Here is a 26,021-nt window from a genome sequence, read left to right as displayed (position 1 = left end):
GGGATAAGGGTTCTGTTTGAATGAATGTACTGATCAAATTTAGGGTCTGATATAGTTGTCATGATACCTCATTCAGTGTCTTAACCATAAAGAGAGAAGCCAGCAAGGACCTAGCATACTGGTACTGGTATGTGAAGAAATTAATTTAATAGTATTCCATAGATGAGCATTGATTAAAACAATATTTAACACTATAAATTCAGCATATTCATACCATGGCTCAAATACTGCAGAGAATTTTCAGTAGAGCAGAGAGTTTGTATAAAAGCTTCATGTGATGCTGGTTGGACTCTCTGACAAATTGCTGCAGATCTGAAACACTGTCAAGTACACCCTAGATTGTGAGACTGACCACAGGTAAATTTGAAAATATGAAAGGAAGAGGTAGAAAACCTAAACCCAATGGTACTGATGTTAAGTATCTTCGTTTATATAGCTTTTAGGACAGAAGGAAGACTGTCACAGATCTCAAGAGTGAGATATATGACCACATATCAAGTGAAAGAAAAGTGTCCAGATCTGCAGTGTCAGGAAGACCCAACAGGAATGGAATACTAAGTCAGGTAGCAGTTAAAAAACATTGTCAAGAAACTGAAATTACGAAAAAATGTACAAAAAACTGGACTGTAAAGGACTGGAAAAAGAGTGTTATGGGTAGATGAAGCACAGTAGATAGTGTGATGGTACTTACCTCAATGTAGAGCACAGTAGGTAGTGTGATGGTACTTACCTCAATGTAGAGCACAAAGCAGGGATTAGATGGTTTGGGAGTGTTTTTCTGCTGAGGCAACAGGAATTATTTGAAAAATAGATGGAGTAATAGACCAGTGTAAGTGCATCATATACTGATTTTTCATGGCATACCCAGTGGTTTGTGTATTATTTTATTGGTAAATGATCCTACTACCAAGAAGATAATGGCCCCAAACACTCAACTAACCTATGCAAAAATTACTTAGCTAACAAAAGAATCTGTTTGAATCATTCAAATGATGCAGTGGCCCCACGGAACCACGATATTAACCCAGTCGAGCAATCAGAGGTTTAATAGATCAAAAACTTATTAAATCAAAAGCTACTTCTAAAGAAATTTTATGAAAGTGTATAAGAAACATCTGGAGTAAAATCTTAAAGGATACTTTTAATTACATATGTTGCAACAAATGCTGAAAAACTATCTGCAATTATTAAACAAAAGTGGGACACACAGAAGATGAGGACTTCCACTGAGTTTCTGTTGTCCTCAATATGAAGATTAATAAAATTATTATGTTTCACCCTTTAACAAGACAAATTACTTTACTATGCTATTCCAATACAATAAATAAGTTCACTTGTATTACCCATGTGGGTTATCCATGAAATATCCAGAACTTTAAATAGTTGTTTCTTTTTGGTCTAATTAATATGTCTGTTCTGAATACTTATGTAATACTGTTTCATTATCACTATAATAATATGTCTGTTCTGAATATGTATGTAATACTGTTTCATTATCACTACAGTATGTCTGTTCTGAATACTTATGTAATACTGTTTCATTATCACTACAGTATGTCTGTTCTGAATACTTATGTAATAGTGTTTCATTATCACTACAATGTGTCTGTTCTGAATACTTATGTAATACTGTTTCATTATCACTACAGTATGTCTGTTCTGAAGACTTATGTAATACTGTTTCATTATCACTACAGTATGTCTGTTCTGAATACTTATGTAATACTGTTTCATTGTCACTACAGTATGTCTGTTCTGAATACTTATGTAATACTGTTTCATTATCACTACAGTATGTCTGTTCTGAATACTTATGTAATACTGTTTCATTATCACTACAATATCTCTGTTCTGAATACTTATGTAATACTGTTTCGTTATGACTACAGCATTTCTGTTCTGAATACTTATGTAATACTGTTTCATTATCACTACAATATGTTTGTTCTGAATACTTATGTAATACTGTTTCATTATCACTACAGTATGTCTGTTCTGAATAATTATGTAATACTGTTTCATTATCACTACAGTATGTCTGTTCTGCATACTTATGTAATACTGTTTCATTATCACTACAGTATGTCTGTTCTGAATACTTATGTAATACTGTTTCATTATCACAACAGTATGTCTGTTCTGAATACTTATGTAATACTGTTTCATTGTCACTATAATAATATGTCTGTTCTGAATACTTATGTAATAGTGTTTCATTATCACTACAATGTGTCTGTTCTGAATACTTATGTAATACTGTTTCATTATCACTACAGTATGTCTGTTCTGAATGCTTATGTAATACTGTTTCATTATCACTACAGTATGTCTGTTCTGAATACTTATGTAATACTCTTTCATTATCACTACAATGTGTCTGTTCTGAATACTTATGTAATACTGTTTCATTATCACTACAGTATGTCTGTTCTGAATACTTATGTAATACTATTTCATTATCATTACAGTATGTCTGTTCTGCATACTTATATAATACTGTTTCATTATCACTACAGTATGTCTGTTCTGAATACTTATGTAATACTGTTTCATTATTACTACAGTATGTCTGTTCTGAATACTTATGTAAGACTGTTTCATTATCACTACAATATGTCTGTTCTGCATACTTATGTAATACTGTTTCATTATCACTACAGTATGTCTGTTCTGAATACTTATGTAATACTGTTTCATTATCACTACAGTATGTCTGTTCTGAATACTTATGTAATACTGTTTCATTATCACTACAATATGTCTGTTCTGAATACTTATGTAATACTGTTTCATTATCACTATAATAATATGTCTGTTCTGAATATGTATGTAATACTGTTTCATTATCACTACAGTATGTCTGTTCTGAATACTTATGTAATACTGTTTCATTATCACTACAATATGTCTGTTCTGAATACTTATGTAACACTGTTTCATTATCACTACAGTGTGTCTGTTCTGAATACTTATGTAATACTCTTTCATTATCACTACAATGTGTCTGTTCTGAATACTTATGTAATACTGTTTCATTATCACTACAGTATGTCTGTTCTGAATACTTATGTAATACTGTTTCATTATCACTACAGTATGTCTGTTCTGCATACTTATGTAATACTGTTTCATTGTCACTACATTATGTCTGTTCTGAATATTTATGTAATACTCTTTCATTATCACTACAGTATGTCTGTTCTGAATACTTATGTAAGACTGTTTCATTATCACTACAATATGTCTGTTCTGAATACTTATATAATACTGTTTCATTATCACTACAATATGTTTGTTCTGAATACTTATGTAATACTGTTCCATTATCACTACAATAATATGTCTGTTCTGAATATTTATGTAATACTGTTTCATTATCACTACAGTATGTCTGTTTTGAATACTTCTGTAATACTGTTTCATTATCACTACAGTATGTCTGTTCTGAATACTTATGTAATACTGTTTCATTATCACTACAGTATGTCTCTTCTGAATACTTATGTAATACTGTTTCATTATCACTACAATAATATGTCTGTTCTGAATACTTGTGTAATACTGTTTCATTATCACTACAGTATGTCTGTTCTGAATACTTATGTAATACTGTTTCATTGTCACTACAATATGTCTGTTCTGAATACTTATGTAATACTGTTTCATTATCACTACAATATGTCTGTTCTGAATACTTATGTAATAGTGTTTCATTATCACTACAGTATGTCTGTTGTGAATACTAGTGTAATAATGTGTCATTATCACTACAATGTGTCTGTTCTGAATACTTATGTAATACTGTTTCATTATCACTACAATATGTCTGTTCTGAATACTTATGTAACACTGTTTCATTATCACTACAGTGTGTCTGTTCTGAATACTTATGTAATACTCTTTCATTATCACTACAATGTGTCTGTTCTGAATACTTATGTAATACTGTTTCATTATCACTACAGTATGTCTGTTCTGAATACTTATGTAATACTATTTCATTATCACTACAGTATGTCTGTTCTGCATACTTATGTAATACTGTTTCATTATCACTACAGTATGTCTGTTCTGAATACTTATGTAATACTGTTTCATTATTACTACAGTATGTCTGTTCTGAATACTTATGTAAGATTGTTTCGTTATCACTACAGTATGTCTGTTCTGAATACTTATGTAATACTGTTTCATTATTACTACAGTATGTCTGTTCTGAATACTTATGTAAGACTGTTTCGTTATCACTACAATATGTCTGTTCTGAATACTTATGTAATATTGTTCCATTATCACTACAATAATATGTCTGTTCTGCATACTTATGTAATACTGTTTCATTATCACTACAGTATGTCTGTTCTGAATACTTATGTAATACTGTTTCATTATCACTACAGTATGTCTGTTCTGAATACTTATGTAATACTGTTTCATTGTCACTACAGTATGTCTGTTCTGAATATGTATGTAATACTGTTTCATTATCACTACAGTATGTCTGTTCTGAATACTTATGTAATACTGTTTCATTATCACTACAGTATGTCTGTTCTGAACACTTATGTAATACTGTTTCATTATCACTATAATAATATGTCTGTTCTGAATACTTATGTAATACTCTTTCATTATCGCTACAATGTGTCTGTTCTGAATACTTATGTAATAATGTTTCATTATCACTACAATGTGTCTGTTCTGAATACTTATGTAATACTGTTTCATTATCGCTACAATGTGTGTGTTCTGAATACTTATGTAATACTGTTTCATTATCACTACAGTATGTCTGTTCTGAATACTTATGTAATACTGTTTCATTATCACTACAGTATGTCTGTTCTGAATACTTATGTAATACTGTTTCATTATCACTATAATAATATGTCTGTTCTGAATACTTATGTAATACTCTTTCATTATCACTACAATGTGTCTGTTCTGAATACTTATGTAATACTGTTTCATTATCACTACAATAATATGTCTGTTCTGAATACTTATGTAATACTGTTTCATTATCACTACAGTATGTCTGTTCTGAATACTTATGTAATACTGTTTCATTATCACTACAGTATGTCTGTTCTGAATATTTATGCAATACTGTTTCATTATCACTACAGTATGTCTGTTCTGAATACTTATGTAATACTGTTTCATTATCACTATAATAATATGTCTGTTCTGAATACTTATGTAATACTGTTTCATTATCACTATAATAATATGTCTGTTCTGAATACTTATGTAATACTGTTTCATTATCACTACAGTATGTCTGTTCTGAATACTTATGTAATACTGTTTCATTATCACAACAGTATGTCTGTTCTGAATACTTATGTAATACTGTTTCATTGTCACTATAATAATATGTCTGTTCTGAATACTTATGTAATAGTGTTTCATTATCACTACAATGTGTCTGTTCTGAATACTTATGTAATACTGTTTCATTATCACTACAGTATGTCTGTTCTGAATACTTATGTAATACTGTTTCATTATCACTACAGTGTCTGTTCTGAATACTTATGTAATACTGTTTCATTGTCACTACAGTATGTCTGTTCTGAATACTTATGTAATACTGTTTCATTATCACTACAGTATGTCTGTTCTGAATACTTATGTAATACTGTTTCATTATGACTACAATATCTCTGTTCTGAATACTTAAGTAATAATGTTTCATTATGACTACAGCATTTCTGTTCTGAATACTTATGTAATACTGTTTCATTATCACTACAATATGTTTGTTCTGAATACTTATGTAATACTGTTTCATTGTCAGTACAATGTGTCTGTTTTGAATACTTATGTAATAGTTTCATTATCATTACAATATGTCTGTTCTGAATACTTATGTAATACTGTTTCATACACTACAGTATGTCTGTTCTGAATACTTATGTAATACTGTTTCATTATCACTACAGTATGTCTGTTCTGAATACTTATGTAATACTGTTTCATTATCACTACAATAATATGTCTGTTCTGAATACTTATGTAATACTGTTTCATTATCACTACAGTATGTCTGTTCTGAATACGTATGTAATACTGTTTCATTGTCACTACAATATGTCTGTTTTGAATACTTATGTTATACTGTTTCATTATCACTACAATATGTCTGTTCTGAATACTTATGTAATAGTGTTTCATTATCACTACAGTATGTCTGTTCTGAATACTTATGTAATACTGTTTCATTATCACTACAATATGTCTGTTCTGAATACTTATGTAATACTGTTCCATTATAACTACAATGTGTCTGTTCTGAATACTTATGTAATACTGTTTCATTGTCAGTACAATAATATGTCTGTTCTGAATACTTATGTAATACTGTTTCATTACGACTACAATATGTCTGTTCTGAATACTTATGTAATACTGTTCCATTATCACTACAATAATATGTCTGTTCTGCATACTTATGTAATACTGTTTCATTATCACTATAATAATATGTCTGTTCTGAATACTTATATAATACTGTTTCATTATCACTACAGTATGTCTGTTCTGAATACTAATGTAATACTGTTTCATTATCACTACAGTATCTCTGTTCTGAACACTTATGTAATACTGTTTCATTATCACTACAGTATCTCTGTTCTGAACACTTATGTAATACTGTTTCATTATCACTATAATAATATGTCTGTTCTGAATAGTTATGTAATACTCTTTCATTATCGCTACAATGTGTCTGTTCTGAATACTTATGTAATACTGTTTCATTATCACTACAATGTTTCTGTTCTGAATACTTATGTAATACTGTTTCATTATCCCTTTATTTGGTTCTCTTTAAATTCACTTCGTACTTACATTCTGTATTTTGATTACTTTCATAAAATGATTAAATTTATAAATATTTGTTCTTAATAATACACCCTGTTTAATATACGTTGCTGAAGATGGAATATTATAAATATTTGTACTTAATAATATACCCTGTTTAACATAGGCTGCTGAAGATGGAATATGTATTCCACAAAATGTTTGTTTCTGTTCACACGCATGTCAAATGTTTGTTACTGTACACACGCATATTAAATGTTTGATACTGTACACACGCATATTAAATGTTTGATACTGTACACACTCATGTCAAATGTTTGATACTGTACACACGCATATTAAATGTTTGATACTGTACACACTCATGTCACATGTTTGATACTGTACACACGCATATTAAATGTTTGATACTGTACACACGCATATTAAATGTTTGTAACTGTACACATGCACATCAAATGTTTGTTACTGTACACACGCATGTCAAATGTTTGTTACTGTACACACTCATGTCAAATGTTTGTAACTGTACACATGCACATCAAATGTTTGTAACTGCACACATGCACATCAAATTTTTGTTACTGTACACACTCATGTTAAATGTTTGTTACTGTACACACTCATGTCAAATGTTTGTAACTGTACACATGCACATCAAATGTTTGTTACTGTACACACTCATGTTAAATGTTTGTTACTGTACACACTCATGTCAAATGTTTGTAACTGTACACATGCACATCAAATGTTTGTAACTGTACACATACACATCAAATGTTTGATACTACTACCATTTTTCTGTTGTTCATCATTAAATTTCGATTCCTGTTGAATTAATCTGTTGTTATAATATGTTTAGAAGAAATAACTTAATTGCAGGTTTGTTTACAGATCATTTATTGTGTAGTGCAGTTGTTGTGAATTGACATGTTATTCAAACCTTTATAATTTTTCTTATTGCTAAATCACAACATCTCATAGTTTGTAGAAAGTTCTAAGTCTCAGTCTGACAAAATATATATATATACATACAAACAACCACGTTAAGTAAAGTAAGTAAGTTAGCAAAATAAAAATAGTGAGAGATATAGATCTAGACTGTGTTTGTAAGCTTAGCCATAAAGAGTGTATGATGATGATGATTTTTAAAGTTATATAATCACAGACTGTATTGTAATAACAGAATTCACGAGAATAAATTAGCTTGCAATAGGGTATTCTAATATAATTGAACCAAACTGCATGAATTTGACCAAAAAGAAACAACTATTTAAAGTTCTGGATATTTCATGGATAACCCACATGGGTAATACAAGTGAACTTATTTATTGTATTGGAATAGCATAGTAAAGTAATTTGTCTTGTTAAAGGGTGAAACATAATAATTTTATTAATCTTCATATTGAGGACAACAGAAACTCAGTGGAAGTCCTCATGTTCTGTGTGTCCCCCTTTTGTTTAATAATTGTAAAGTAATTTGTCTTGTTAAAGGGTGAAACATAATAATTTTATTAATCTTCATATTGAGGACAACAGAAACTCAGTGGAAGTCCTCATCTTCTGTGTGTCCCACTTTTGTTTAATAATTGCAGATAGTTTTTCAGCATTTGTTGCAACATATGTAATTAAAAGTATCCTTTAAGATTTTACTCCAGATGTTTCTTATACACTTTCATAAAATTTCTTTAGAAGTAGCTTTTGATTTAATAAGTTTTTGATCTATTAAACCTCTGATTGCTCGACTGGGTTAATATCGTGGTTCCGTGGGGCCACTGCATCATTTGAATGATTCAAACAGATTCTTTTGTTAGCTAAGTAATTTTTGCATAGGTTAGTTGAGTGTTTGGGGCCATTATCTTCTTGGTAGTAGGATCATTTACCAATAAAATAATACACAAACCACTGGGTATGCCATGAAAAATCAGTATATGATGCACTTACACTGGTCTATTACTCCATCTATTTTTCAAATAATTCCTGTTGCCTCAGCAGAAAAACACTCCCAAACCATCTAATCCCTGCTTTGTGCTCTACATTGAGGTAAGTACCATCACACTACCTACTGTGCTCTACATTGAGGTAAGTACCATCACACTATCTACTGTGCTTCATCTACCCATAACACTCTTTTTCCAGTCCTTTACAGTCCAGTTTTTTGTACATTTTTTCGTAATTTCAGTTTCTTGACAATGTTTTTTAACTGCTACCTGACTTAGTATTCCATTCCTGTTGGGTCTTCCTGACACTGCAGATCTGGACACTTTTCTTTCACTTGATATGTGGTCATATATCTCACTCTTGAGATCTGTGACAGTCTTCCTTCTGTCCTAAAAGCTATATAAACGAAGATACTTAACATCAGTACCATTGGGTTTAGGTTTTCTACCTCTTCCTTTCATATTTTCAAATTTACCTGTGGTCAGTCTCACAATCTAGGGTGTACTTGACAGTGTTTCAGATCTGCAGCAATTTGTCAGAGAGTCCAACCAGCATCACATGAAGCTTTTATACAAACTCTCTGCTCTACTGAAAATTCTCTGCAGTATTTGAGCCATGGTATGAATATGCTGAATTTATAGTGTTAAATATTGTTTTAATCAATGCTCATCTATGGAATACTATTAAATTAATTTCTTCACATACCAGTACCAGTATGCTAGGTCCTTGCTGGCTTCTCTCTTTATGGTTAAGACACTGAATGAGGTATCATGACAACTATATCAGACCCTAAATTTGATCAGTACATTCATTCAAACAGAACCCTTATCACATGCCTTTGGTATAAATATATGGGAGTTATAAAGAATAGTATTCTAATCCTGGCTCATTCAGTTATCAACAGGAATCAGTGAAGCATTACCATAATGTTGAAATCTATATTCTATTGTGACATGGGAAAGTTAGACCATAAAATAGAAAGGATGAAAAATATATTATTGTCCTAAAACTTTTGCACAGAACTGTATATACCACACTGTGATTATTTTATATATGAATACTACATATCACATCAAGATTACCTGAGAATACTACATATCACACTAAGATTACTTTACCTGAGAATACCACATATCACACTAAGATTACCTGAGAATACTACATATCACACTAAAATTACTTTACCTGAGAATACTACATATCACACTAAGATTACTTTATCTGAGAATACCACATATCACACTAAGATTACCTGAGAATACTACATATCACACTAAGATTACTTTACCTGAGAATACTACATATCACACTAAGATTATTTTACCTGAGAATACGACACATCACACTAAGATTATTTTACCTGAGAATACTACGTATCACACTAAGATTACTTTACCTGAGAATACTACATATCACACAAAGATTACTTTACCTGAGAATACTACATATCACACTAAGATTACTTTACCTGAGAATACCACATATCACACTAAGATTACTTTACCTGAGAATACCACATATCACACTAAGATTACTTTACCTTAGAATACCACATATCACACTGGAATTATTTTATCTGAGAAAACCACATATTACACTAATATTAATTTATCTGAGAATACCACATATCACACTAAGATTACTTTACCTGAGAATACCACATATCACACTAAGATTACTTTACCTGAGAATACCACATATCACACTAAGATTACTTTACCTTAGAATACCACATATCACACTGGAATTATTTTATCTGAGAAGACCACATATAACACTAATACTAATTTATCTGAGAATACCACATATCACACTAAGATTACCTGAGAATACCACATATCACACTAAGATTACCTGAGAATACTACATATCACACTAAGATTACTTTACCTGAGAATACTACATATCACACTAAGATTACTTTATCTGAGAATACCACATATCACACTAAGATTACCTGAGAATACTACATATAACACTAATACTAATTTATCTGAGAATACCACATATCACACTAAGATTACCTGAGAATACCACATATCACACTAAGATTACCTGAGAATACTACATATCACACTAAGATTACTTTACCTGAGAATACCACATATCACACTAAGATTACCTGAGAATACTACATATCACACTAAGATTACTTTACCTGAGAATACTACATATCACACTAAGATTATTTTACCTGAGAATACGACACATCACACTAAGATTATTTTACCTGAGAATACTACGTATCACACTAAGATTACTTTACCTGAGGATACTACATATCACACAAAGATTACTTTACCTGAGAATACTACATATCACACTAAGATTACTTTACCTGAGAATACCACATATCACACTAAGATTACTTTACCTGAGAATACCACATATCACACTAAGATTACTTTACCTGAGAATACCACATATCACACTAAGATTACTTTACCTTAGAATACCACATATCACACTGGAATTATTTTATCTGAGAAAACCACATATTACACTAATACTAATTTATCTGAGAATACCACATATCACACTAAGATTACTTTACCTGAGAATACCACATATCACACTGGAATTATTTTATCTGAGAAAACCACATATAACACTAATACTAATTTATCTGAGAATACCACATATCACACTAAGATTACCTGAGAATACCACATATCACACTAAGATTACCTGAGAATACTACATATCACACTAAGATTACTTTACCTGAGAATACTACATATCACACTAAGATTACTTTACCTGAGAATACCACATATCACACTGGAATTATTTTATCTGAGAAACCACATATAACACTAATATTAATTTATCTGTCAGTACCACACATCAAACTAAAACTACTTCACCTAAAAATACCACATCAAACACTAAAGTTATCTGAAAATACTGCATATCACAGAGATTATTTTATCTGATAATACAATATATCATACTAGGATTACTTTAAATAAGAATACCACATATCACACAAAGATCATTTTGTCTGAGAATACTACATATCACAATAAGATTATTTTATTTGATAATACCACATATCACAATAAGATTATTTTATTCGACACTACCACATACCACACTGAGATTAATTTATCTGAGAATATTAGATATCACACTACGACTATTTTATCTGAAATTACAACATATCACACTAAGGCTATTTTATTTAAAATTACTACTTATCACACTGAAATTATTTTACCTGATAATGCTACTTATCACACTAACTGTATTTTATCTAAGAATACTCAATATCACATTAGCACGTTAAATCTGTTCTGCAAATGTCAAGAGGTTTAACTCAGTTAGAATTTAACTACACAACTTTACAATGAATATATTCTAATGGAATTAGTATCAACAAGTCATTTATAATTCCTAATTCCATAATATATCAGTTATAATTCCTTAATATCAAAAGAAACCTCTGTATAAAAATTCTTACATTTCAGTTCTGTTGTCGCATGAGTAATTATATATCTTAATGTTTTGTCTCTATTACTTCAATAATAGCTTTATTTAAATGTACATACGGTGGTGTAACTGTGAGAGAACTGCATTCCCTTAACTTTTTTTAGTTGGAATGGTGCTCCCTCACTATTTCAAATGAATCCTATCTTACAAATATTAAACTATGCCAAGTTTTACCAACTTCAAGAAGACAAAGAATTATTAACCATTTCATCCAGGTTGTAGGGAAGTAATTAATATACAATAAAATAAAAGATTGTAAAATACAAAATAAAATGTGCAGTTCTGTTAGTATGGACACAGTTTATACTTCTCACCTATTTTCTATAGTTATTATGTTGTTAGCATCTGACAGTCAGAAATTTAATGAAACAAAATTAATAGTACTGTCAGGACTTTTCAGTATGGACCAGGAAAGTCCAAAGTAAATTTCCAGAGAATTTCTACTTTTATTTTTTCACACCTATTTCCTGTGGTTATTTGACTGTTAGCAACTGAAAATTAAGCAGTGAATTTCCAACCTTGGGATTAGACTGTTTATATGACACTCTCATACAATAATCTCATGTGGCCCAATTCACAGAATTTTCCTGGCTATGAGAATACAGTGGGGTAGGGTTTAGTGGCTTCTTTGTAGTACACTGAATACAAAAATGCATTGTCTAAAGTGATATGTAGAAGTGAAAAGAAATATTTACGATAAAGCTATGTACAAAGTGTGACCCAATCCAACACTCCTGGTAAGATTTTAACAGCATAGATATAAAATTGTTTAGAGCTAATGAACATCCTGTTCAACCATATGTACAAAGTGATCAATAAATGCTTAGTTTCAAGCAATATAAATACAGCCCATTTTGGGTTAGCTAGTTCTAGATTGGCCATTTGTTTGAAGTTTTAGCTTTCAGTCCCAGTCCTGAAAAAACAATACAGCCACTTAAGCCATAAGTTCTAAGCCAATATTCTGCCCCTACCTTAACCTGAAGTGAGGGCAACTGTTACTGAGTACCCTGGCTATCTTTTAAAACCTTACTAGAATTACTTCAAATTGAAATTCCTACCAGTCAATAATAGTAGTATCTAGTAGCCCTAACTTACCCTTTCCTAATAATTATAGAAACATATTATTCATTTGTGAACTATATGTTCAACAGGTGTTTACAAAGTATTACCTACACGTAAGTAATCATTATTTATAACTTACAGTGGCACATGGTATTTTGTCACTGCACAATGCTTTGACCCCACAACAGATTGTGTATAAAGCAAGTTCATTTTCATATTTATTTTAATTCTTTGGTATACAACAATAAGCAGATGAAATAATTTTAAATATTAAAAATTATACAAAAATGTGTAGATCCTGATAATGTGTTTCTTACCTTTTGATGTCTGTGGAAGGCTATATTCTTATATGTGGCTGAAAGTTAACTAATGGTATTTTGAAATAATGTGTTTCTTACCTTTTGATGTCTGTAGAAGGCTACATTCTTATATGTGGCTGAAAGTTAACTAATGGTATTTTGAAATAATGTGTTTCTTACCTTTTGATGTCTGTAGAAGGCTACATTCTTATATGTGGCTGAAAGTTAACTAATGGTATTTTGAAATAATGTGTTTCTTACCTTTTGATGTCTGTAGAAGGCTATATTCTTATATGTGGCTGAAAGTTAACTAATGGTATTTTGAAATAATGTGTTTCTTACCTTTTGATGTCTGTAGAAGGCTATATTCTTATATGTGGCTGAAAGTTAACTAATGGTATTTTGATATAATGTGTTTCTTACCTTTTGATGTCTGTAGAAGGCTATATTCTTATATGTGGCTGAAAGTTAACTAATGGTATTTTGAAATAATGTGTTTCTTACCTTTTGATGTCTGTAGAGGCTATATTCTTATATGTGGCTGAAAGTTAACTAATGGTATTTTGATATAATGTGTTTCTTACCTTTTGATGTCTGTAGAAGGCTACATTCTTATATGTGGCTGAAAGTTAACTAATGGTATTTTGATATAATGTGTTTCTTACCTTTTGATGTCTGTAAAAGGCTATATTCTTATATGTGACTGAAAGTTAACTAATGGTATTTTGAAAACCAAGGCTCAATATAGATATTGCAGACTATAGTTGTCCAAGAATCTGTTTATTTAATTAAACTTTATTTCATATAAAAATGAAATATATAGTGGCCTTAAAAATGAGTGAAAATGTAAATAAACTCTGCTATAATCATTTTTCACTAAAACCGAAACTAGCAACCAGACAATTATGTAAACACATGTCTTAGGTGTCACCAATCAGAAAACAATAGTAGCCAAGTCTAAGGAACTCACTATGAACTGTGTTTGGAAGTTCTGTTAATAATTATTGAAGACATTCAAAAATTTAATGCAAGTCAATATTAATTGACTTGTCTTGACAGACACATTGTAGTGATAATGAAACACTATTACATAAGTATTCAGAACAGACATACTGTAGTGATAATGAAACAGTATTACATAAGTATTCAGAACAGACATACTGTAGTGATAATGAAACAGTATTACATACATATTCAGAACAGACATATTATTATAGTGATAATGAAACAGTATTACATAAGTATTCAGAACAGACATACTGTAGTGATAATGAAACAGTATTACATAAGTATTCAGAACAGACATATTGTAGTGATAATGAAACTATTACATAAGTATTCAGAACAGACACATTGTACTGATAATGAAACAGTATTACATAAGTATTCAGAACAAACATATTATTATACTGATAATGAAACAGTATTACATAAGTATTCAGAACAGAAATGCTGTAGTCATAATGAAACAGTATTACATAAGTATTCAGAACAGACATACTGTAGTGATAATGAAACAGTATTACATAAGTATTCAGAACAGACACATTGTAGTGATAATGAGACATTATTACATAAGTATTCAGAACAGACACATTGTAGCGATAATGAAAGAGTATTACATAAGTATTCAGAACAGACATATTATTATAGTGATAATGAAACAGTATTACATAAGTGTTCAGAACAGACATACTGTAGTGATAATGAAACAGTATTACATAAGTATGCAGAACAGACATACTGTAGTGATAATGAAACAGTATTACATAATTATTCAGAACAGACATACTGTAGTGATAATGAAACAGTATTACATAAGTATTCAGAACAAACATATTGTAGTGATAATGAAACAGTATTACATAAGTATTCAGAACAGAAATGCTGTAGTCATAACGAAACAGTATTACATAAGTATTCAGAACAGAGATATTGTAGTGATAATGAAACAGTATTACATAAGTATTCAGAACAGACATACTGTAGTGATAATGAAACAGTATTACATAAGTATTCAGAACAGACATACTGTAGTGACAATGAAACAGTATTACATAAGTATTCAGAACAGACATACTGTAGTGATAATGAAACAGTATTACATAAGTCTTCAGAACAGACATACTGTAGTGATAATGAAACAGTATTACATAAGTATTCAGAACAGACACATTGTAGTGATAATGAAACACTATTACATAAGTATTCAGAACAGACATACTGTAGTGATAATGAAAAAGTATTACATAAGTATTCAGAACAGACATACTGTAGTGATAATGAAACAGTATTACATAAGTATTCAGAACAGACATACTGTAGTGATAATGAAACAGTATTACATAAGTATTCAGAACAGACATATTATTATAGTGATAATGAAACAGTATTACATAAGTATTCAGAACAGACATACTGTAGTGATAATGAAACAGTATTGCATAAATATTCAGAACAGACATACTGTAGTGATAATGAAACAGTATTACATAAGTATTCAGAACAGACATACTGTAGTGATAATGAAACAGTATTACATAAGTATTCAGAACAGACATATTGTAGTGATAATGAAACTATTACATAAGTATTCAGAACAGACACATTGTACTGATAATGAAACAGTATTACATAAGTATTCAGAACAAACATATTATTATACTGATAATGAAACAGTATTACATAAGTATTCAGAACAGAAATGCTGTAGTCATAATGAAACAGTATTACATAAGTATTCAGAACAGAAATGCTGTAGTCATAATGAAACAGTATTACATAAGTATTCAGAACAGACATACTGTAGTGATAATGAAACAGTATTACATAAGTATTCAGAACAGACACATTGTAGTGATAATGAGACATTATTACATAAGTATTCAGAACAGACACATTGTAGCGATAATGAAAGAGTATTACATAAGTATTCAGAACAGACATATTATTATAGTGATAATGAAACAGTATTACATAAGTGTTCAGAACAGACATACTGTAGTGATAATGAAACAGTATTACATAAGTATGCAGAACAGACATACTGTAGTGATAATGAAACAGTATTACATAATTATTCAGAACAGACATACTGTAGTGATAATGAAACAGTATTACATAAGTATTCAGAACAAACATATTGTAGTGATAATGAAACAGTATTACATAAGAATTCAGAACAGAAATGCTGTAGTCATAACGAAACAGTATTACATAAGTATTCAGAACAGAGATATTGTAGTGATAATGAAACAGTATTACATAAGTATTCAGAACAGACATACTGTAGTGATAATGAAACAGTATTACATAAGTATTCAGAACAGACATACTGTAGTGACAATGAAACAGTATTACATAAGTATTCAGAACAGACATACTGTAGTGATAATGAAACAGTATTACATAAGTCTTCAGAACAGACATACTGTAGTGATAATGAAACAGTATTACATAAGTATTCAGAACAGACACATTGTAGTGATAATGAAACACTATTACATAAGTATTCAGAACAGACATACTGTAGTGATAATGAAAAAGTATTACATAAGTATTCAGAACAGACATACTGTAGTGATAATGAAACAGTATTACATAAGTATTCAGAACAGACATACTGTAGTGATAATGAAACAGTATTACATAAGTATTCAGAACAGACATATTATTATAGTGATAATGAAACAGTATTACATAAGTATTCAGAACAGACATACTGTAGTGATAATGAAACAGTATTGCATAAATATTCAGAACAGACATACTGTAGTGATAATGAAACAGTATTACATAAGTATTCAGAACAGACATACTGTAGTGATAATGAAACAGTATTACATAAGTATTCAGAACAGACATATTGTAGTGATAATGAAACTATTACATAAGTATTCAGAACAGACACATTGTACTGATAATGAAACAGTATTACATAAGTATTCAGAACAAACATATTATTATACTGATAATGAAACAGTATTACATAAGTATTCAGAACAGAAATGCTGTAGTCATAATGAAACAGTATTACATAAGTATTCAGAACAGAAATGCTGTAGTCATAATGAAACAGTATTACATAAGTATTCAGAACAGACATACTGTAGTGATAATGAAACAATTATTACATAAGTATTCAGAACAGACACATTGTAGTGATAATGAGACATTATTACATAAGTATTCAGAACAGACACATTGTAGCGATAATGAAAGAGTATTACATAAGTATTCAGAACAGACATATTATTATAGTGATAATGAAACAGTATTACATAAGTGTTCAGAACAGACATACTGTAGTGATAATGAAACAGTATTACATAAGTATGCAGAACAGACATACTGTAGTGATAATGAAACAGTATTACATAATTATTCAGAACAGACATACTGTAGTGATAATGAAACAGTATTACATAAGTATTCAGAACAAACATATTGTAGTGATAATGAAACAGTATTACATAAGAATTCAGAACAGAAATGCTGTAGTCATAACGAAACAGTATTACATAAGTATTCAGAACAGAGATATTGTAGTGATAATGAAACAGTATTACATAAGTATTCAGAACAGACATACTGTAGTGATAATGAAACAGTATTACATAAGTATTCAGAACAGACATACTGTAGTGACAATGAAACAGTATTACATAAGTATTCAGAACAGACATACTGTAGTGATAATGAAACAGTATTACATAAGTCTTCAGAACAGACATACTGTAGTGATAATGAAACAGTATTACATAAGTATTCAGAACAGACACATTGTAGTGATAATGAAACACTATTACATAAGTATTCAGAACAGACATACTGTAGTGATAATGAAAAAGTATTACATAAGTATTCAGAACAGACATACTGTAGTGATAATGAAACAGTATTACATAAGTATTCAGAACAGACATACTGTAGTGATAATGAAACAGTATTACATAAGTATTCAGAACAGACATATTATTATAGTGATAATGAAACAGTATTACATAAGTATTCAGAACAGACATACTGTAGTGATAATGATATCTTTCCATAGGTATCCCACACTTTTGAACTGCATCGCTTTCCAATGGGCCTGTGCACATGCTAGGGGGGTAAGACGTCAAAGCGAGAAGGAATCTTGGATTAAGTTCACAACTAGCATATCTTATACCACCAGTTCCAAGGTCATATGGGACAGGATTCGAAGGGTCAGATTGCACTACAATTCTGTCCCCCTCTTGATCTTACTCTCTGATGGCCAAGAGGTAACTGATGTTCGTAGCATTGCTGATACTCTAGGTGAAAGCTTTTGCCGGGTATCTAGCACTTCTGCTTGTTCCTCCACCTTCTTGGCCATCAACACTCAGGCAGAGCGTTCACCTCTTTCCTTTCGAACTGACTGTCTCTTTGATTATAATTGTCCCTTTACACTGGTGAAACTGAACATGGCCCTTCATCGGTCTGGCAGTACATCTGTTGGACCTGATGATGTACACTATGACATTCTGCACTATCTCTCTCCTGGTTCTCTTGCTATTCTTCTTATTGTTTTTAACCGGATCTGGCAGTAGAATATTTTTCCTGATGCCTGGCACCAGGCTATTATCTTACTTTTCTCTAAGCCTGGGAAAGATCCTAAGATTTCCTCAAATTACCGTCCAATTGCTTTGACGAGCTGTCTCTGTAAGACCTTTGAGAGGATGGTTAATGCTCATCTTGTTTGGTTCCTCGAATCAAACAACCTCCTCTCTCCCACCCAGTGTGGGTTCCGACGACAGCACTCCACCACGGACCACCTGATTCAACTTGAAACATCAATCAGAGAAGCCTTTCTCAAACGACAACATCTTATATCAATATTCTTTGACATTGAGAAGGCTTATGACACAACATGGAGGTATGGCATTTTGTGAGACCTCCATATATGTGGGTTACGTGGCCATTTACCCATGTTTATTAAAAAATTTTTGATGGACAGGAGATTCCAAGTACGTGTGGCTTCGACACGTTCCGTTCTTTGTACAGGAATTTGGGGTCCCTCAGGGCTGTGCTTTGAGTGTCACACTTTTCAGTTAAAAGATAAATGCCATCACTGAACAACTCCCTCTCACTGTTGCAAGTGGGCTCTATGTCGACGACTTTCACATCTCGTGTCAGTTGTTGAACATGAGATATATTGAGTGGCAACTACAAACTGCCCTCAATCGTGTACTGAAGTGGACTACGGGGAACGGCTTTAATTTTTATCTCTCTAAAACCGTTTGCATGCACTTTTGCCGCCATGTGAAGTTTCGTTGCCAGTGGTCCCTGAGACCTTTATACCACACTTAAAGCAGCTACTGGTCAAATGCACAAGAGCACTCAACATCCTCCATGTCCTCTCTACCACCAGTTGGGGAGCAGATCGATGTTCTATGTTAATGATATATCGTGCTCTTATTTGATCAAAACTCGACTATGGATTACTGGTCTATGGCTCTGGTTTTGTTTTTACCTTTGTTTCCTTTTACGAATTTTACTACATTTACTTTACTTTTACCTTTTTACAGGACATTTGGCTAATTATTATTGCGATTTTCTACATGTCTTTTAACACTTCTTATTTTACCTTTTGATAATGGCTGTTATGAAAACATAACCGGAACCAGGACTGGAAAGGCCAACTTCAGGTGACTGACGGTGGTTCTTGTAGTTACCTGTTAGTCTTCCTAGTCTTGACTAGGTGTCAACATTGGTTTTATGCTATTTCTGTTTTTCAATGATGTTTTGTTTTACCTTCATTTCCTCTTATGTATTTTACTACATTTAATTTATATTTACCTTTTTACTGGACGTTTGGCGCAGATAACCTAGCTGCTTTGTGCCATAAAACACTAAATCAATCAATCAATCTTAAACATGTTGGCAACACAGGTTTTTAGTCTTACAGTAAGTCATGCATAAACAGATTAATATCCTCTTAAACATGTTGTTACATGTTGGCAACACAGGTTTTTAGTCTTACAGTAAGTCATGCATAAACAGATTAATATCCTCTTAGACATGTTGGTATAACAGTTTGTAAGTGTTACAGTAAGTCATCATGCATAAACAGATTAACATCCTCCTGAACATGTTGTTACTTGTTGGCATCACAGTTTTTAAGTGTTACAGTAAGTCATCATGTATAAACAGATTAATATCCTCTTAGACATGTTGTTACATGTTGGCATCACAGTTTGTGTTACAATAAGTCATCATGTACAAACAGATTAATATCCTCTCATACATGATGTTACATGTTGGCATCACAGCTTGTGTTATAGTAAGTCATCACATATAAACAAATTAATATCCTCTTAGTTATGTTACAAGTTGGTAATACAGATTTTTTTTAAAATGTTACGTCCATGAACAGATGAATAAATACATCTTTGTTCACTGAGTGTCACCTAACATTGAAAACCATATTATTTTATATTTTGGTGTTAGGTGAATAAAACTGATTAAAAACAAAGATAAGAAACCCATCTGTAAGACCTCTTACATTATTGATAATATGGGTACTTTAATTTTAGGTTTTAAAAGCTGAAATCCACAGCTTACTTTCTAATGGTGATACAGTAATTGTAAACAAATTATAGGTATGCAGTGAACTCACTTGAACATCCCATGATTGAACATACACTTTTATGAACTTTTTTCTTCGACGGGAATCACCTAGTAACTATTACTGGTGGGACTTGACTCATCAACAAGAATTTACTGTAGGATCCCATAACTATCATGAGTTCAACTCTGAGAAAACGGTACGTAGGCCTGAACTCAGTGTGTTTAACAAATATTTTACTACATGTTGTTACAAACAGATCAGCAGTGAGAACATCTTAACCCAAAATTTGGAAATTTTTATTTTGTTTAGTTGGTTTATTTAGGCATGCAACCTAAATTTCAGTAGAACACTATTTTGAATTATTTAGTGTTTCAAAGTTTTTTTTATATTTTCAAACTTTTCCATTATATTAGATTCTCTTTCTTTGTTTTGTATATGTTAGTTTAAATGCAAGTGTTTCCATATTTTGAAATGTTACCAATATATTCCAGGGCATGTGAAGCCCTTATGTACTGATTAAAGACAAAAAAATTGTCTTAGTTTGTAAGAACTTTCACAAATAATTACATGTTAGATCTTTAAGTGTATGCATTACACAGTCATATCCTTAAGTAGACAAGTTATCTGAACTAATAGTTTTTCAACAAGGTCATAAAACCGTAAATAAGTAACTTAGCATAGACATTTTGATATATTTCAATTAGTAGACCAGATTCAAGAAATGAAACATTATTACAAAAGTACTAGGTTTATGTTGTATGAATAATCACTATTTCCTAAAAAAACAACTGTTTCCAGTGTCTTTACTAGAGAAAACTTACACTGTAAATATACTTAAGATCTAATTGACATGATGGAGGTGAAATAACTTCATATGCTCCAAGAAATGAGAGAATACATGAGTTTATAGCTTCAGTGACAATATACTTTCAGTGTAGTTTTATATAATTGAATAATTAGTAGATCTTAGCTTGTTTTAATGGAAATAAAAATCCATTATGATAAATTCTAACGTCTTTGTAATTTGGTATTTTATAATTGTTCCCATCAACTTTTAAATAAATTATTTCATATATCTGTTTTATGAAAGTTGTTCTGGTTTCAGAATCAGACTGATAGCAAATGTCACTATTTACAACTGTTCTAATTTAACACTTCGTAATTGACCGTGTTAAAGTGTGAACTTGTTATAAAAAATTATTATGATAGTTTAACATTTCTTTATTGACCGTGTTAAAGTGTGAACTTGTTATAAAAAATTATTATGATAGTTTAACATTTCTGTATTGACTGTGGTAAGGTGTGAACTTGTTATAAAAAATAACTGATAATTTAACACTTCCGTATTGACTGTAGTAAGGTGTGAACTTGTAATTAAAAGTGAAACCAAATTTAAAGAGTAGTTGATGTAATTTATCATTTTTAGATTGATTTTGGTAAAATGTAAAACAGGTATCAACAATAGCTGTTGTGATTTATCACTTGTAAATTAGCTGTGGTAAGGTGAGAACCAGGTATCAACAATAGCTGTTGTGATTTATCACTTGTAAATTAGCTGTGGTAAGGTGAGAACTAGGTATCAACAATAGCTGTTGTGATTTATCACTTCTGGATTAGCTGTGGTAAGGTGAGAACCAGGTATCAACAGTAGCTGTTGTGATTTATCACTTGTAAATTACCTGTGGTAAGGTGTGAACCAGGTATCAACAATAGCTGTTGTGATTTATCACTTCTGGATTAGCTGTGGTAAGGTGTGAATCAGGTATCAACAGTAGCTGTTGTGATTTATCACTTGTAAATTAGCTGTGGTAAGGTGTGAACCAGGTATCAACAATAGCTGTTGTGATTTATCACTTGTAAATTACCTGTGGTAAGGTGAGAACCAGGTATCAACAATAGCTGTTGTGATTTATCACTTGCAAATTAGCTGTGGTAAGGTGAGAACCAGGTATCAACAATAGCTGTTGTGATTTATCACTTCTGGATTAGCTGTGGTAAGGTGTGAATCAGGTATCAACAGTAGCTGTTGTGATTTATCACTTCTGGATTAGCTGTGGTAGGATGTAAACCATGGGTTAATAGTAGCTATTGTAATTTAACATTTCTCGACTGACTGAGGTAAGATGTGAACCAGATATACACAGTAGATGTTGTAATTTGTCTTTTGTAGTGCTCTGGAATAAATGTTCTGTTTTGTGTGTATGATCGAGAAATGTACATTTTGCTATCTAACTGGCTGTAAGTAAAACTGTATTAACATTGCTTTCCTCTTCTGATATATCAGTAATTTTAATCTTCACATATTTGTGACACTACCCAAGTATGCACTTGTATATTTTAAAAATTTAAAGGTTTACAACACCTTTACAAAAAGGGGTGTAGAGATATATCTGTGTCATTATTTCTGTTCATTTTGTAGGTAATTGCAACATACGTTGCTGAGAAGCCAAACAAGGAGAGCATTACAATTGACTACAAGAACAAACGTCTCTTAATACCCGAGCCCCTGCCTGGTCAAACTTCAGGTGAACTGCCACCACGATATGCTGTAAGAATATTATGTAGTGTTTATAAAATAATTTTATTACCTAAATTTTCAGAGTTAGATTCTTTATTAATTTTTATGGCTATTTTTTTGAAGTGCTCTGCAAAATATTTTGAAACTAAAGCATATTCTTATTGAAATATGGTGAATATTTACCTTGTTCATGTACAGTTGATAAAACTGTTCCCTGTAAATTTATTGTATAACATATTTGTTATATGTCTCTACTCTCAAAATCCTGACACTTTACATGGTATTTGTTAGTTATAATCTCATAACCACGTCTTAGAATTCTTATTTTTCAGTATTTTGGCCACGTTTTGAAAATATTTTATTAACTTCAACTGTGTTGACTTATTGGTCATATTCTATGGCTTAAAGCTGGTACTCTGTTATCAAATATTGACTAATTCATTTATTCAAGGTATTTTGATGTTTCATGGACCTACATGTTACCTCTTTCTTCAGTTCGAAATTAACCAATGTTTGGCATATTTCAGTGACATTCACTTTGATTAATGAATACACTAATATTCCTTGTTAGGACAGGGTTTATCTATGGACTTATAACTCTAAACTTCGACGTTTTGTTTTCCTAATACTACATTTTATTGGAAGCCTGATGTCGAGTTGGAACTATTGTTAGCATGCACATTGATTCAGTTGTTGGTTTTTGTACTCATCCTAGTTATCATTGGCATCCCAAATTTCATGAGCTCCTACAGGAGGTTCCAAGCCTCCACACGAGCCCCTCAGTACATTGGTATACAGTATATGTTCTGTCTGTATCGATGGGTTTTGCTGCTTAGTTGGGTTGCCACCAGCAGCATCAGCATCATTGTTTATGTTATGCCTTCAGGACCTGTGAAGGCTGGGCTTTGAGTATTTCTGGAGGTGTGTTACTTTCAGTCACAGATCCAAGAGCATTACAAGCACTTGAATCAGGTTTAGTTGTTCAAGTCACATCTTTACCGCCTCTATTATCCACCCAACATGTAGGTTTTCCATTTCCTATAGATAGATCCTCATGAATTGAAACTTAATTTTAGGGCAATCAGTGTTTGGTTATTGTGGGGTTAATAAGAGAATTGTGATATTTTTTTCTGGGGTTTTATTCCTATTAGTTGTTAGGCCTAAGAACAAAGCAGATTGGTGTCCAATTATTGATCTCTTTCATCCATATCAAAACCTCACTTTTCCAAGATTCACAAATTCCTAATTTTTCAATCAGGAGTTGACGTTCTTTTACTGGTATTATAAGTGCCCAAGTTCGTTGTAGTTGGCTTCTTTTGCACACTGCCATATTGATGGAATCCCATCATCATAGGTATTTTGTACACAGAAATGAGATACTGCAGTTGGGGGAATTTTACTTTTGGGCTAGTATGGACTTTACATCAGTTCTACTAAATCTACTTGTCACCTCTATTCTATATCGCTGTGCACACACCATTCCATAGATGACTGGTTACTAATGGGACCATCTTGTTAATTGTCAGAATGACACACCCAAATTCTACTTTGAGAAATCATCAAGGCAGGCTTCATTCTCAGAATTGAGACATCTATTCTTGCTCCAATTCAGCTTGTCATTATTCTGCGTACTTTATTTATTGTCATGTTTCTCAGTTTGGCTCATTTAATTTACATTCTGCTCCATGCAGTGGAATAAGAAACCTGTCTCTTATGGGAATGTGGGCTCACTTGAACTTCTCATTCCTTTGCAATAAGAGCACAAGTGATTTTTTTAATGGTCTTTATATGACCAAGAGATCATAAACATGGATTCACCGATTTCCTTAGGTTCATTTTTCAATCTTGAAGAGTTGTTAAGTTGGGATGCTACTAAGATATAGATTCAGATACTACCCACTAATTCAGATTTCCATCTCTTTACAAATATCTTGCTTCAGGGATGAAGTGCTCGTACCAACAATTAGGAGTTTCAGGATCTACTCATGGATGGCAAGGTTTCACATTGTTTTAGACCTTCTTGCTCTTCCAAAGGCAATGCTTCATAATCTGCTCTTATTATTGGAAGAACCTGACAATTCCATAGTGGTGTCTTGTTTAAAGTCCACATGTTCCAGCTCCTTGTCATTTTCAAACATTGAGAGTTTCATTAAACTGAACGTAATGTGATTTACCATAACTGATATTTCATAAATAGGTCTAAACTTGTAATACTAAAATAGTGGTGTGTTTTCTCTTTCATGACAATTTACAAATGCAAAAGGTTGTTTTCTAGCTTGATATAGAA

General features: G+C 31.5%; 1 protein-coding gene across 1 annotated transcript in view; it reads left to right on the top strand.

Annotated features, from left to right (window-relative positions):
- Positions 1-26,021, top strand: part of LOC143227556 (uncharacterized) — a 52,842-nt gene that overhangs the window by 13,705 nt on the left and 13,116 nt on the right. The window contains exons 4-5 of the mRNA XM_076458988.1: positions 21,248-21,412; positions 23,636-23,764. Of these exons, the coding sequence (XP_076315103.1) occupies positions 21,296-21,412; positions 23,636-23,764 (246 nt within the window). The 5' untranslated portion in view covers positions 21,248-21,295. The remainder of the gene's footprint in view (positions 1-21,247; positions 21,413-23,635; positions 23,765-26,021) is intronic.

Source organism: Tachypleus tridentatus, chromosome 9, assembly GCF_004210375.1.
Source record: "Tachypleus tridentatus isolate NWPU-2018 chromosome 9, ASM421037v1, whole genome shotgun sequence".
NCBI lineage: Eukaryota > Metazoa > Arthropoda > Merostomata > Xiphosura > Limulidae > Tachypleus > Tachypleus tridentatus.
Note: the sequence above shows the minus strand (reverse complement) of the source record. Positions and strands in the feature narration are given on the sequence as shown.